The sequence below is a fragment of the Candoia aspera genome, chromosome 3 (genome assembly GCF_035149785.1).
Source record: "Candoia aspera isolate rCanAsp1 chromosome 3, rCanAsp1.hap2, whole genome shotgun sequence".
Lineage (NCBI taxonomy): Eukaryota > Metazoa > Chordata > Lepidosauria > Squamata > Boidae > Candoia > Candoia aspera.
Window position 1 is genome coordinate 167550714 of NC_086155.1, and position 15297 is coordinate 167566010.

Below are 15297 nucleotides of genomic sequence, written 5' to 3' on the forward strand. Positions count from 1 at the left end.
GAGGTTTTTTGTAAGTAGGAAATATATTCTATTGGATGTTGACATCTCTACTGAACAGAATTACAGTATCTTCCTTCCATCTTTGCTTGATCTTCTTGGAATCAAATACTGTCTGTCCATTGGCATCCTTTAGCATGGTTGGAACCTCCATCTAAATTTGGAGATCTTTTAGAAGACTTTCCTTGTTTTCTATGTCTCTTTCCATCTTCAGTGTCTTTACAAAGGTTGTAGTACTGCTTCTTGTCTCTTCTGGCAGCTCTCTGAAATTCATTTTAAGTTCCTTCCTTTCTTTGGCCTTCTTGGCTTTAGCTTCTTTTCTTTTGTTGGCAGATTCCACTGTTCGTGGTGACATCCAGTTTGCTTTCTTCTGTTTCCTGATCTTTGGCATATCTTTTCACATTCATCCTTAACAATTTCTTTGTTAAGTCTAATGGATATTGCTGAGACATTGACTGCATTATACCCAAGTAGTGTCTTTGCTGTATCCTTCGTGACTATGAAAGCAATGCTGTTCCTTTTTTTGGTTTTGATGTCCTGAGTTACAGTAAAGAACTACTGTATACCTTGTAAGAATTTGATGTCTGAGTTTGCTTGTTTTCTTTTCTCCTCATCTATTTTTCCTTTTATGTTTTGTCTCTTAAATCAGAAGTCAGCAGCTTTTTCAAATGAGAGGTACATTAGCTCCTTAAAAAAGAAGAGTTTGAAATGGCCAAAGTCTTGCAAGGTTTTGGAACACTCATTGAGATCTTGTGGGAGTTTACAAGCATGAGATTCTCGCCTTCACTAACTTTTATAATTGTATTTAAATTTTAATGCCAGAATCCTATGGACACTGTTCATAGTTGATTGTCAATGAGCATAAAGCAGGGGATTAGCAGAGCAGGATCAGTGTTACTATGGTTCGTAACTGTGTTTTCACATCTTCTAATTCTCCCAGATATACAGTATGCTCCCTTCCCTGGTTTATTCTCTCCTTGGAATCTTTTAGGGGGAAGAACAGTTTTCAGAAATGGCTAAAATGATTGGAATTTTATCAAGACAACTGATGTGTAGGAAAAGGTTGCAGTCCTTCACTTAAATGTTTTCCCTAGCATTGACACTAGAATATGAAGTTGAGAATCTCATGTTCCCTTCATTATGTTTCATCTTGTCTCTCACAGGATTGTTGTATATTAAACCAAGGAAGCTAGGAATATTTGAACAATAAATATTCTAGCCTACAATGCAAAGTCATGTTAAGAGGTTTGTGAGCATACGTTGACATGACATGGAAGTTTGGGGATGGACATAAATTGTCTTTTTCTGATGTATTTCAGACGATCGCTTTACTGCGGCCATTGCTGTGAAGCTATAACTTCACCAGTTTTCAAGATGCATCTGGAAGTCTTTTTGAATTGCCAGTCCCAACCAAATTCCACAGTAAAAGTCAAGGTATTACAAGAACAATTTGTTCCAATTCAGTATTTTATAAACAGCTCTACCTGAAGAAAGACATTTACTTTTATACTTCCACCCACCTGTTTTTGATATCACATTTATGTTTTCCAGAGCTTAAAGGTGTGAAACAAGCAAGCAAACTGGCAAACAAACAAATATTTTAGATAACCTGTAGTAGAATTAAATACAGATTGCTATGTATAATGTCCTGACCAAGAAATTGGAAAGACATACTGTAGTATTAAGGTAAATAGACAAAAAAATAGACCACTTAACTGAACCATAGAAAGTCCACATACCTAAACAGGTCAAATCCATTTAAAACATGTCTGGTATCTGACAGCCTTCTATTTGTTGCAGTTAAATAAGTACCAGTTCCTTATAGGATGAGGAAGAGGAAGAGGAAGAGGAAATTAAAGTTCTTTCCCAACAATATCATTCCAATGCACATTAAGATATTAGATTAAAATATACCATTATAACCTTTTGAAATCAGTTGCTTTGCTGAGTCTACCTAATGACTCTTATATCATAGCAAAGAATTGAGCCTTGGTTATCCGTGTCCAGTCTGTCTCAGATCCTGCACCATGGCTGATAATTCCCCAATCATATGTGTTAGGGGATTTTCTTTTGGAGGGCTTTCCTAGGACAATGAAACCATGGAATCACTTTTTTTTTTTGGTGAAGTTACACCTAACAGCTAGCAGATAATAAAATACATAGATCTTTAGGGATACAAACTGACTGCATTGATTGTTTCCATAATTATAATCTTTTCTTATTCCCCTGTTGTCACAGCTATTACAGAAGTCTATTTCTTCACTTCTAGACTCATCAACCATGGATGATGGGGTCTGTATATTTAAAATACATTTCTTAAAGAAATGGCAGCTTCATAATTCTAGTTCTTAAGCCACCTTCCCCAACTCAGTGCATTCTAGATGTATTAGCTGTCAACCTCCACTGTTTCCAGCTAGCATTTATAAACGTGCAGATTCTGGATTAACCTGCACCATTGGTAATAGTTTAACTATATTGACGTATCAATAAAAATATAATTGAGTGAGTGATCTCTTGGTCTAATGCTCTGTTGAAATTCCTGAAATACTTTTGTAAAAAAATTGGCTTTCAGTTAAATGGTTCACAGAGATAGATATTTTTATTGTATTTCTTTAATAATGTTATTTCTCATAACTGTTAGGATTACATGGGTTTGAAGTAGCAAAAAGCAAATAAAAAAACTTTCTTTACTGAAGATTGTTCAGCTGTACGCTGGCTAGGACAAAATGTACAAGATTATTTGTTTTAATGAATGTGCTTTATCATTGCAGAGTTATGAAGTAACGAGTGTGCTGAGGAAGGAGGTGGGGTTTTTAAATTGTTATGTCCAGTCTATAACCAGCCACCCATCTAGTTGGATTGGATTGGAAGAAATTGTACTCCCTGATGCCTGAAAGAACTAAAGGGAATATTGTCTTCTGCTCTGTCTGTGATCTTCGTAACCTACTTGTTTGTAACTGTACTCAGTTCTTCAGTGCTGCTTTTGAAATGAAACTATTGTGCCTTATTATTATTATTTTTTGAACACTCACATTAGGCATAGTGAGGTAACAGTAACCATGCACAAGTCTCAGTGCAGTGAGAGGAGTTAAATGCACATTCTTAAATCTTTTTCTCATGAAATTAATGGAACTCACATACACAGATGTCTGCTCCTTCATAAATAATATTCAAGCACTCAGAGGAAACATATTTTTCCAGCAGTATTTGTTCTGGAAGTTATATTTTTTAATGAGTTTCAGGGGCTGAAATATTTTTGACTAACTAAATGTTAAATGTGAGTTTCTGAAGTAGTTTTTTAAATTAACTTCAAAGCAATCTAGTTGAGAATGTGTGTGTGTGTGTGTGTACACACACACACACATTCTATTCAGGGTTTCATGCAGAGTAAATATTCAGATACAGTATGTCTGACATATGTGTTTTTTAAATTGCAATTGAATGTTACAGAATGAAAGAAGTGTTTATGTGAACAAGAGTGTATGTACAGCAGTAATCACTATTTAAATAAGGAAGTTTTGGCTCTTGTATTTTTTAAACCTTTCTATAAAGTGGCTTTACATATTGTAATTAAAGTGGTTATACTTCATCTAATTGTGTATTTCATTTTGATTTCTGGATAAAATTCTTATTTGATGGTGAAACACTAGAATCACTTTAGTATCTGATCTAAAATCCTGTAATTCAAAGTAGTTTCTTTAGAGAGAACCTGGCATGTATGGGATTTCCTGTTATTTTCATAAAACATTCCCATACTCAGCAGCTGGATCTGGATTTTTACATTTAGAAGATGTAGATGTGGGGAACAAGGCGGTGTAGAGGAATCTGGGATCCTATTTTGCATAGACTTCCTAGTGTATGTATGATCAAATCATTAATTTCTCAAAATAATATGTTGATTCTAGCTAATTGTGTTTCTGAAAAGGGCTGGGTGACTAGGTGGCAGTTAGCCAATGGAAGTACATTTAGGTGCTGCAGAGAACAAAATACGTTTTCTGTTGGGGACACCCGGATGGATGGATGGATGGGCAGAAAGAGTATAAAGAGTTTTCAAAGATGGTAGTCTGTATTTTTAACTATATAGGTAGCTTTGGATGCCATGGGTTTCATACCTTCTCTATGTATCTTGATGCAGAAAAATGTACACGTGATAATTATATACTAGGTTTCACACACTCTTTAAAAGGTTTTCTAAAATCTTTTCTTAAGCATGTAAATCAGAGCAGTGGAATTATCTTGTAACAACAAAAAATCCCTCCCCTCTCCCATGTACCTTTTTAGAAATATAAATAGGCCAGTTTTGAAAATAAGCCAAAAAAACCTTTATCCCTGTGGGGGGTGGGGGGGATTCATAAATGAGATTCATTTTTGAGGCCTTGTTCACAAAGCTGGATTTTTTTCTGTGAGTTGGAGTACTTTCCAAGTGCTAATTACACTATTTAGAATTATCTCAGCCTGTTAATCTCATACCTAAACTGAACTTCTTTTATTGCGTTGCTTTTTCACAATACTGTGCATTAACTATGGCATTAGGCTCAAAAGTATTTTGTGCATACAGCATCTCCTTTTTTTGGACAGATAGGCAATCTGTATATGCGTGGAATTACCTATGGAAAAGGTCCCTCTTAATAGTCTTTTCAAAAGTTGTACCAAATTCAGTGAGGCACATTTCCAGAGTGTCGCACCCTCCTTTAAGTGGTTGGCTCCTTTGTGAAGCTAACTGTGTCTTAAGAGTGGAATCATACACTTTCAATTAACCATTCAGTCACAGCATCCATATACCTTCTGCTTATATTTGCACTTTTAAAAGTATTTGTTAACTAATACTTGACATTTAAATGCCCATAAGGAAATACTAACCATGGCACTTTATCGTTTATCTGGATGGAACACTTACTACATTCTCTTGGTACATGTCCACATCACAACAAATACAAAGTCAAATACATTTCATGGGGCTTTTATTTTTAGAAATGCTGTAAAAATTTTATATAAAAGTTTGAGCATGCTCAGTCTACTTTTTCCCTCTTGCTGTTTATAATAAAAAGTGTTTGAAAAGTCTGAAAATCATTGTTTTTTTACAACGTACCATAGCTGCATCAACAAAGGGGAAGGGGGAAGGGAGGACTATCATAAAAATAATTTAGGAGGAAAGAACATTTAGCTTTTCTTTCACTTTTTAAAACCTTTTTGGCAAGTTTTGTGGTTAAAGACCCAAGCTTAGCCCATTCAAAAAAAAAAAAAAAAGTTAAAAGCCAAAACACGCACGCACGCGCACACAGGTTTTTTTCCACCCTCCCCCCGCGTATTTCTGTCCGGCCTTCCAGGCTAGATTTCTTGCTTGGGGGGAGGAGGCGAGAGCACGGAGCGCCCTCCCCCTCTCTCTGCGTACCTTTGGCACGGTCCCCGGGGCAGCCCGAGTCTTCCAGCCTCCCCCTCCCTCCCCCCCTCCCGTGCAGCCCCCGCTGCAGTTTGTGCGGCTCGCGCTGAGGTATTCGTGAAGAAGTTCAAAGTCCCTGGCCTGGGCGGCCGTGGCGGCGCTCCTGCAGCCGGTTACCGGCAGTCCGTGACCGGAGAGAGCTGCAGGAAAGAGGCGTTGGGCAACTGCTTGAAGAAGTGTCTGAGGCTCGTTAAGTCCCGGCTGAGTTGCTCAATCTTCTTGTGCAGCCTCTCGTTCTCGGCGGAGAGCTCGACCAGTTTCTGCTGCATCTCTTGGTTGCGGCGCTTCGCTTTGTCGCGGCTCTTGCGCACCGCAATGTTGTTGCGCTCTCGCCGCTGCCGGTACTCCGGACTGAACCTGTCCACGCACTTCTTGCCCGCCCGCTCTTTGGACCCCGACGATGACGAAACAGAAGAGCGGCTGCTGTAGCTGGACGGCGAGGCGCTGCCCGGCGGCTCCGGGGAGGTGGGTGGCGTGGGCTGCCCGCTCAAATTGACAATGGTTTGGGCGCAAGTAGCAATCTGGGACGGCAGCAGCGAGCCCGATGCCTCCTCGCTCCAGTCGGGCTCTTGCTTAACGGCGCCCCGGAGCGGGCCGGGGAGGACGCTGGCGTGCAGCAGGCTGGCCAAGGCGCTCCCTCCGGGCGCTGGCTGCGGCGGCGCCGACGACGGCGCCGGCAGGTAATCCCCGTAGCCCCCACTGCGCTCGCCGCCTTTGTGGTTGCTATTGAAGAGGTCGGCGAAGAGCTCGTCGTTGCACAGCTCCAAGTTCGGCACGGCCGCCATGGAGTCGATGTAGGAGCTGAAGTCGATGGCACTCTCGTCCTCGTACATGGCAGGCGCGGCGGCGCTCAGCTCCGCCAGGTCGCGGCTGCCGCTGCTCGGCGCTGAGCACATCCCCCCGGACTCCTCGCTCGTGGGGGCGGCACTCACGCCGCCCGCCTTGCAGGAAGGGCTCAGGCCGCCGCCGCCTTCGCCCGCCTTGGCGTCGTAGAAATTGGCGGGCTCCAGGGACCAGGTCCTGTAGCACGAAAGCGAGTCCAAGGGGTCCAGCGTGGCGGCGCTCATTGGAAAGTCTCGGGTCGGCGAAGTGAGCGAGAATTCGGGGGGAGGTAAGATGAAAAGCTTAAGTCGGCTGACGCCGCGCGTTCGTTCCTGGACCTGTGGCCCCCCAGACGCTTCTCGCTGCCTTGCGGAGAGGGCTCACCTGTGGCGCCCGGCGCCTCTCAATCTTCCGCGCCTTCGGACTAGTACGCTGCGCTCAGGACGCTACAGCGCCCGTGGTGGGAGGCTCCCACGTGCGTTTGGAAAGGAAAACCTGGCGGTGAGGTGCCGCCACGGCCCTTTATATCGACCTCGCTGCTCGGACCCCACCTCCTGCCCCTCTGACGGCAGAGGGTGTGGCCGGAGAAGTCCCGGGAGGTGGAGGCAGTGGGTTTGGCTCCGCGCGGCTCTCGGCCCAGCTGCCAAAGGGGCGGTTGGAACAGAAGCGGCCACTGGGATTGGCCAGCGAAAGCCGGACCTCCCCTGCTGCTTCGCCACCTTTGATCGGAACCGGGAAGCCAACCTAGGAGCGGCCTTTACCCCCCTCTCCCGGGGGATCAAGAATAATGTCTTCCGACTGGCCACGGCGGCGGTTCTGCTGCGATGGAAGCCGCCTGCCGTGGCTCAAGCCGTGGGAGCGAAAGGGCAGCGCTCTGGTCCGTCGCTCTCGGCTTGAAAGAGTTCCCTGGGCTGAAGCAGCGAAGCCACCGGGAAAGAAAGCCCGTCCTAACAACCATCCGGGCCAGTCTGTATAATTTGGGGAAAGGCACTTCGCTCTCCGCCCGATATTACTTGGGTTGCCAATACGCACCCACCCCGCTCCCAAAGCAGCCTTTCGTCCACCTAATAAAACTGTTTGCTTGTGTGAGTGCGTGCGTGAGGGAAGTGGAACAGAAGCCGTGAACAGCCTGATCCTTGCTGTGGCTGCGCTCGGACGGGTGGGGGTGGGAGTGGATCATTTTCTGACAGCCATCCCGCCCGTTTGCTTTCGGATTAGGCGGCTTAGTTCTTCGTCTCACGGAGAGGAATCGACGGCCTTTTTGAGAGGGTGAAGAGAGAGGTTAAGCTGCTAGTTTTGCCTGCCCCGTGCTACGCATCCAGTCCCTTTATAGCCCTGCTAATGCCCTGCATGCATGCCTGAGACCTCTGAAATGACCAAGGTCTTGGTCTTCACTCTCTTCTGAGCTAATGGCAGAAGGGCTATCTGAATCCACAGGTTTGAACAGTGTTTCTCAACCTGAGTAACTTTACGGGCCGTGGACTTCAACTCCCAGAATTCCCCAGCCAGCATGCTGACTGGGGAATTCTGGGAGTTGAAGTCCACCTCTTAAGAGTTACTCAGGTTGAGAAACACTGGTCAATAACAGCTTTAATTGCAGAATTGCCAAGTGAAAGTCTAGGTGAAAATACACTTGCACTTTGCTTGCTTTGGTGAAATTCATAAACCCACCTATGCAGATAGGCATCTGAACATTCTAAAACAGTTCAAGTATCGATCAAGACATGCAACTTAGTGCTTGAGTTAAAAAAAACTCACTTTAAAGGTGAGACAGCTTGCCAAAGCTGTTTCTTTAGTAAGCTAATTATTTGTACCCATTTTATGAGAGATTGCTAGGAAAATGCCCAAGGTCTAGACTTAACCTTTGGCACAGAACATACCTGTGGGACTTGCTCTGGGCTTTCCGTGTTCCCTCTGGTGTTGTCTTTATGTATACTTTTATTTATACTTGCCATGGAAAATATCAGTCAGTATTTTGTTGTTTATTCGTTTAGTCGCTTCCGACTCTTCGTGACTTCATGGACCAGCCCACGCCAGAGCTTCCTGTCGGTCGTCAACACCCCCAGCTCCCCCAGGGACGAGTCCGTCACCTCTAGAATATCATCCATCCATCTTGCCCTTGGTCGGCCCCTCTTCCTTTTGCCTTCCACTCTCCCTAGCATCAGCATCTTCTCCAGGGTGTCCTGTCTTCTCATTATGTGGCCAAAGTATTTCAGTTTTGCCTTTAATATCATTCCCTCAAGTGAGCAGTCTGGCTTTATTTCCTGGAGGATGGACTGGTTGGATCTTCTTGCAGTCCAAGGCACTCTCAGAATTTTCCTCCAACACCACAGTTCAAAAGCATCGATCTTCCTTCGCTCAGCCTTCCTTATGGTCCAGCTCTCGCAGCCATATGTTACTACAGGGAACACCATTGCTTTAACTATGCGGGCCTTTGTTGTCAGTGTGATGTCTCTGCTCTTAACTATTTTATCGAGATTTGTCATTGCTCTTCTCCCAAGGATTAAGCGTCTTCTGATTTCCTGACTGCAGTCAGCATCTGCAGTAATCTTTGCACCTAGGAATACAAAGTCTTTCACTGCTTCTACATTTTCTCCCTCTATTTGCCAGTTATCAATCAAGCTGGTTGCCATAATCTTGGTTTTTTTGAGGTTTAGCTGCAAACCAGCTTTTGCACTTTCTTCTTTCACCTTCATCATAAGGCTCCTCAGTTCCTCTTCACTTTCAGCCATCAAAGTGGTATCATCTGCATATCTGAGATTGTTAATGTTTCTTCCAGAGATTTTAACTCCAGCCTTGGATTCCTCAAGGCCAGCTTGTCGCATGATGTGTTCTGCATACAAGTTGAATAGGTAGGGTGAGAGTATACAGCCCTGCCGTACTCCTTTCCCAATCTTAAACCAGTCTGTTGTTCCGTGGTCTGTTCTTACTGTTGCTACTTGGTCGTTATACAGATTCTTCAGGAGGCATACAAGATGACTTGGTATCCCCATACCACTAAGAACTTGCCACAATTTGTTATGGTCCACACAGTCAAAGGCTTTAGAATAGTCAATAAAACAGAAATAGATGTTTTTCTGAAACTCCCTGGCTTTTTCCATTATCCAGCGGATATTGGCAATTTGGTCTCTAGTTCCTCTGCCTTTTCTAAACCCAGCTTGTACGTCTGGCAATTCTCGCTCCATGAACTGCTGAAGTCTACCTTGCAGGATCTTGAGCATTACCTTACTGGCATGTGAAATGAGTGCCACTGTTCGATAGTTTGAACATTCTTTAGTGTTCCCCTTTTTTGGTATGGGAATATAAGTTGATTTTTTCCAGTCTGATGGCCATTCTTGTGTTTTCCAAATTTGCTGGCATATAGCATGCATTACCTTGACAGCATCATCTTGCAAGATTTTGAACAGTTCAGCTGGGATGCCGTCGTCTCCTGTTGCCTTGTTATTAGCAATGCTTCTTAAGGCCCACTCAACCTCACTCTTCAGGATGTCTGGCTCTAGCTCACCGACCACACTGTCAAAGCTATCCCCGATATTGTTATCCTTCCTATACAGGTTTTCTGTATATTCTTGCCACCTTTTCTTGATCTCTTCTTCTTCTGTTAGGTCCTTGCCATCTTTGTTTTTGATCATACCCATTTTTGCCTGGAATTTACCTCCAATGTTTCTAATTTTCTGGAAGAGGTCTCTTGTCCTTCCTATTCTATTGTCTTCTTCCACTTCCGCGCATTGCTTGTTTAAAAATAATTCCTTATCTCTTCTGGCTAACCTCTGGAATTTTGCATTTAATTGGGCATATCTCCCCCTATCACTGTTGCCTTTTGCTTTCCTTCTTTCTTGGGCTACTTCTAGTGTCTCAGCAGACAGCCATTTTGCCTTCTTGGTTTTCTCTTTCTTTGGGATGTATTTTGTTGCCGCCTCCTGAACAATGCTGCCAACTTCTGTCCAGAGTTCTTCCGGGACCCTATCTACTAAGTCCAGTCCCTTAAATCTATTCTTCACCTCCACTGCATATTCCTTAGGAAAATTAGTGAGCTCATATCTAGCTGATCTGTGGGTCTTCCCTAATCTCTTTAGTCTGATCCTAAATTGTGCAAGAAGAAGTTCGTGATCTGAACTACAGTCAGCTCCAGGCCTTGTTTTTACCGACTGTACAGATGTCCGCCACCTTTGGCTGCAAAGGATGTAATCAATCTGATTTCGGTGTTGTCCATCTGGTGAAGTCCATGTATAAAGCCGTCTCTTAGGTTGTTGGAAGAGAGTGTTTGTTATGCAGAGTGAATTGTCTTGGCAAAATTCTATCAGCCTGTGTCCTGCTTCGTTTTGTTCTCCCAGGCCATACTTACCTGTAATTTGAGGTGTCATTTGACTGCCCACCTTAGCATTCCAGTCTCCTGTGATGAAAATAACATCTCTTTTAGGCGTGTTGTCCAGTAGGTGCTGCAGATCCTCATAGAACTGCTCTACTTCAGCTTCTTCAGCATTTGTGGTTGGGGCGTATATTTGGATCACTGTGATGTTAGATGGCTTGCCCTGAATTCGAATTGAGATCATTCTATCATTTTTTGGGTTGTATCCAAGCACTGCTTTAGCCACTTTACTATTAATTATGAAGGCTACTCCATTTCTTCTGTGGTCCTCTTGTCCGCAGTAGTAGATCTGGTGGTCATTTGATGTGAAGTGGCCCATTCCAGTCCATTTCAGTTCACTGACGCCCAGAATGTCTATCTTTAATCTTGACATCTCACCAATAACCACATCCAATTTGCCCTGGCTCATAGATCTTACATTCCAGGTTCCGATGGTGTGTTGATCCTTAGAACATCGGATTCGCCGTTCACCACCAGCACCGTCGGCCGCTAGCCGTCCTTTCGGCTTTGAGCTAGCTGCGTCATCACGTCTGGGGCTAGTTGAGCTCATCCTCTGTTCCTCCCCAGTAGCATTTTGACCATCTTCCGACCTGGGGGTCTCATCTTCCGATGGTATACCGACATATCTCTGGTTGTACTGATCCATTTAGTTTTCACGGCAAGAATACTGAGGTGGGTTGCCATTACCTTCCCCAGGGATCGCATTTAGTCTGACCTCTCTGTCATGACCTTCCCGTCTTGGGTGGCCCTTCACGGTTTAGCTCATGGCATCATTGAGGTGCTCAAGCTCCAGCACCACGACAAGGTAACGATCCTTTGCTGAAGATCAGTCAGTATAGCTCCATCATATAATCATTTAAATATTGCCCTCTGGTGGCCAAATATTGCCCATACTGTTATGATCCAGAATGTTTTTTCCTGCTGGGAAAATTTTTGCAGACCATTGGCAATTCTGTTGCCATATTAAGGCAGTTTAAAAAATACAAAAGGGGACTTCCCAATTTCTCAGTGCTAATCATCAGTTTGATTCTAATTTTTTGTTAATATCATGGTATTTGTGCTTTTTTCTTGACTTCTAGCAACTACATAGACAAGTCTGTGCATTTTCCTCGGCATCATTTTCATAAGAGGTTTGCCATTGCCTTCTTCCTAGGGCTAAGTGAGAGTGACTGGCCCAAAGTCGCCCAGCTGGCTCAGTGCCTTAATCAGGACTAAAACTCATAGTCTTGTGGTTTCTAGCCCACTGCTTGTTTTTAATACAATAATTAAAATATGAGTATTTTTCAGTTATTTCTTCAAAAAGGGGATTGTTGGATTCAGCATGGTTTAAATGCCATTAATTTAGAAACCAGAAACCATAATTCTGTTGGTCCACGAGAAAAAGAATCCAAACTCCCTAAGTATGTGATACCTTTATTAGGATCAACCAAATTAAAAAGTGTGCAAAATTTCTGATTTCTTCAGAAACCTTAATCAGGAAGACAGTTACCAATGATACACTGGCTAAGTAGCTTTTTAAACAAAGCAACAACAACAACAACAAAAACACTGCGTACCAAACTTTACAACAGTTTTGTTCAAGAAAATATTAAAAATTTGCTTTCTTTGTAGAAGAGGGTTATGGAAGACCATTATATATACGACTATATGCTACAGTAGCATATTACAACAGAAGGTATTAATGCAATTAATGTCAAGACATTCTATACAACGGTGCCTGTAGAGCTAAGGAAGAGGCTGGCTAGTGACAAGTGGAGCAGGAAATATGTCTCAGTCAGGAGCAGAAGTGCAAAATTAGACACTATTTACTGCTTTTTAAAAACATTGATTTGGCAATTAGTACCTGTCTGCCTAGAGAACCTTTTTCTTTGTTTCTGGACCACCTTAGTGGTTCCCTAACTGTGCAAGTAAAGCCAACTTACTGCCCTGGTTAAGGGTAAGCATGATCTGTATAGGAAAACTAATTGTGTTGAGGAGTTTGTGTAGCAGCTAATTCGCAGCACACTCTTCCCCATATTACAATGCATATTCCCAGCTTTCCTTAGTGAAAGATATGACTGACTTATACAGTCTGACCTATAAAGAAGCCTTTTAATCCTTATATTTCTATCCCTTAATAACAGTAGTTTAAATTAAATCAAAGAGAACGGCAATCTTATTTCCTTAAAGTTAAAATATGTAAGTGAATAATTAAGCAATAATTTTCCAGGCTGGAAAATCAATCAGCAAACACAGATAAACAAAATTCATCGTCCCTTTCCAAAAGGAGCTGACCCATATTAGAAACTGCTTGCTGAATCCTCTCCACCATATGTTCAAAGGCAAGGAGTGTCTGCTGTGCCCAGCAGCTGTATTTGTATACTTGAAAATACTATTTGCAGCTGCAGGAATCCTCTTCTGCCAGAAGTAAAGCAGATTCAGGATGGAACTATTTGGAAATCTCTTGTCATCATTTACTTGGTACAGTCCCGACGACTAACATGATCAGGATTGTTGAGAGCTATTGCTGTCACAGTTTTGATACTGCTGCTCATTACTCTGGATATCCGGTGCTGATAACTCATTTTTCCGTCTCTCTCTCTCTAATATGGCCTGTTCTGCTCTCAAACTATACATGGAATTTTTTACTTCAGCTTTTATTACAGACACATACCCTCAAACCTTTGCTGTCATTATGAACACTTGAAAGCCACTTGATTTTAACAACTGAGTATCCCAGAGTAAAGGCAATAAATTTTTGTCATAGTACATAGTGATTAGCTTTATGGTTAATCATTCTCTGTGCGTAGACAATGTACTGTACTGTCAGATTTGGCTTGATAGTGTGATACGTTCCCCCTCATGCTAATTATTAGCCTATTCTTGGCTTTTTATTCCATTTGATTGCCCAGAGAATCTGATACTGATAAACTCAAAGTAAAAAAAAAAAAAAAAACTTAAATGAAAATCAGTTGCATAAACTAACCATGTTTTTAAAAAAAAACAACCCAGGAGCAAATTTAATATGGATTAAATTCTAACAAAAAAATTGTAAGGTATCGATTTTCACCAGAGTAAATTGATCCTGTATCTATTGTATGTTGCAAACAGGCAATACCAGTACATTTACTAATCATTTTGCAGACCTTTGAAGAACCATAAGCATCTTCAACATTTCTTCTTACAGTTTCTGTTGCTCCTTGACTTGAACTAGATGTTCCTCTCTGTGGTCTTCAGGATTCATCAATCTAGCAGAGTAAACATATCTATGACAAGCTCTCTCATATTATTAACAATTCTGGTCAAGAGTTGGGGGTCAATCCTAGATAGCTGTTAGCTAGTCAACCAGAAATTACTTCTCCACATCTGGTCATCAGAGCATTATTATAAAGGGTGGAAAATAATGCTATCATCTGTTCACATGGACCACTGGTAGAAACCTGTAGAGCCCAGGAACCCCAGCCAGCATGAGTTGTCCATCATCAAATTTGAATAGCTACAAGTTTTCCACCCTTAAAGCATTTATAACTCAATTTATGACCTAAAAGACACTCATAGCAACTGACAGAATACTTACAGAACAAATTCTTTTTTGGGGAAATATTATCAAAATTGATTAAAGCAATCAAAGATAATTCCAGATAGGCCAATAGAATTTAATTTATGAAAATGGAGACATCACCATATAGTGTAGGATAAAAAAAAAACCTCTCACACACATACAGGACTTAATGTTAATTTTTTCCTCTAGATGCAACTACAGTGAAGTAATATTTAAAGGAAACTAAATCCATCCTCCTTCCCTCCCTCTTGAAAGCTTACAGGTACTTATCAGGCTGTTTGGAAAAATTGTCTTTTAGCTTGCAAGTGTAAAGACTGTTCATTTTATAAGTCTCTTCACTGCTGTATGGAAAAGGGTAAAATCTCCCTCAAGATGAGTTGGATTCCTGGCAACTATATGGACACATCCCTGATGTTTTCCTGTCAACAGTACAGAAGTACTTTTAATTTTTTTCCCCACCTTTTCAATTAAAATCCCAGGGTTGTCTAAGTTATAATCCCAGGACTTCCTGGTGGTCTCCTATCTAAGTACTAACCAGGAGCAAGTCTATCTTACCTCTGAATGGGCCAGCTTATTTCTGAACTATTACTTGAGGGGACAGTGGGACTTGCAGCAAACAGGTGCAATGTAGTGTTTCCTGTTTCACATTACATGATTTTAGATACCACATTCATATTCTTTCATGCCAGACTTCAGTTTCTCCCTAAACAATCAGCACTCCATCACCACAGTGTATACTCAGCCCAAGGGATTTTGGAGTACTTTAAAATTTGTGGCTCCCACCAGGCAGCTACTATCTTCCTTTATGTGGGTACATTAACACCATCTCAACATAAACAGAATGATTTTGTTACTATAAGAAACAAGGGTAACATTTTAACAGTAGTGAGCGTAGTAGATATTGAATAGATGGAAACAAAACTTTACTGTAACCTTGAACAGTTAAGTCATTCGACAACCATGTCTTCCTTCTGCCTTTTATATATCTCTGTCAGGCATGCATAATATTGAAGCTAAAACAAGAAGTAATTTCCACAAGAGTGCTTTCCTATGCATGCATTATGATTAAGGACTTGGTTAAATTATAAGCTTAGAACTTTGCCCTTTAAGCCTACAGGCCAAAGTGCT

The 15297-nt window shown here is 42.2% G+C and overlaps 2 protein-coding genes and 1 long non-coding RNA gene across 4 annotated transcripts in view; 2 read left to right on the forward strand and 1 right to left on the reverse strand.

Annotated features, from left to right (window-relative positions):
• Positions 1 to 3361, forward strand: part of LOC134494217 (DNA repair-scaffolding protein-like) — a 158026-nt gene extending 154665 nt beyond the window's left edge. For both annotated transcript variants that reach the window (XM_063299263.1, XM_063299264.1), the window contains 3 exons: positions 1317 to 1431; positions 2236 to 2289; positions 2769 to 3361. In XM_063299263.1, coding sequence (XP_063155333.1) covers positions 1317 to 1431; positions 2236 to 2289; positions 2769 to 2891 — 292 coding nt within the window. In that variant the 3' untranslated portion in view covers positions 2892 to 3361. The remainder of the gene's footprint in view (positions 1 to 1316; positions 1432 to 2235; positions 2290 to 2768) is intronic.
• A 1580-nt stretch (positions 3362 to 4941) lies between these two features.
• Positions 4942 to 6721, reverse strand: CEBPD (CCAAT enhancer binding protein delta). The gene has a single exon (XM_063299248.1). The coding sequence runs from the start codon at positions 6502 to 6504 to the stop codon at positions 5551 to 5553; it is 954 nt and encodes a 317-aa protein (XP_063155318.1). The 5' UTR covers positions 6505 to 6721; the 3' UTR covers positions 4942 to 5550.
• Positions 6722 to 6946: 225 nt separating this feature from the next.
• LOC134494213 (uncharacterized) lies at positions 6947 to 13384 on the forward strand. Its single transcript, XR_010067649.1, has 2 exons — positions 6947 to 7225; positions 12895 to 13384. It is a non-coding gene; the product is annotated as an uncharacterized LOC134494213 (long non-coding RNA).
• The last annotated feature ends 1913 nt before the right edge of the window (positions 13385 to 15297 follow it).

What these genes read in the sequence shown, in the direction of transcription:
- CEBPD (XM_063299248.1), bottom strand. Translation starts at nt 6,504, where the DNA reads ATGAGCGCCGCCACGCTGGACCCCTTGGACTCGCTTTCGTGCTACAGG.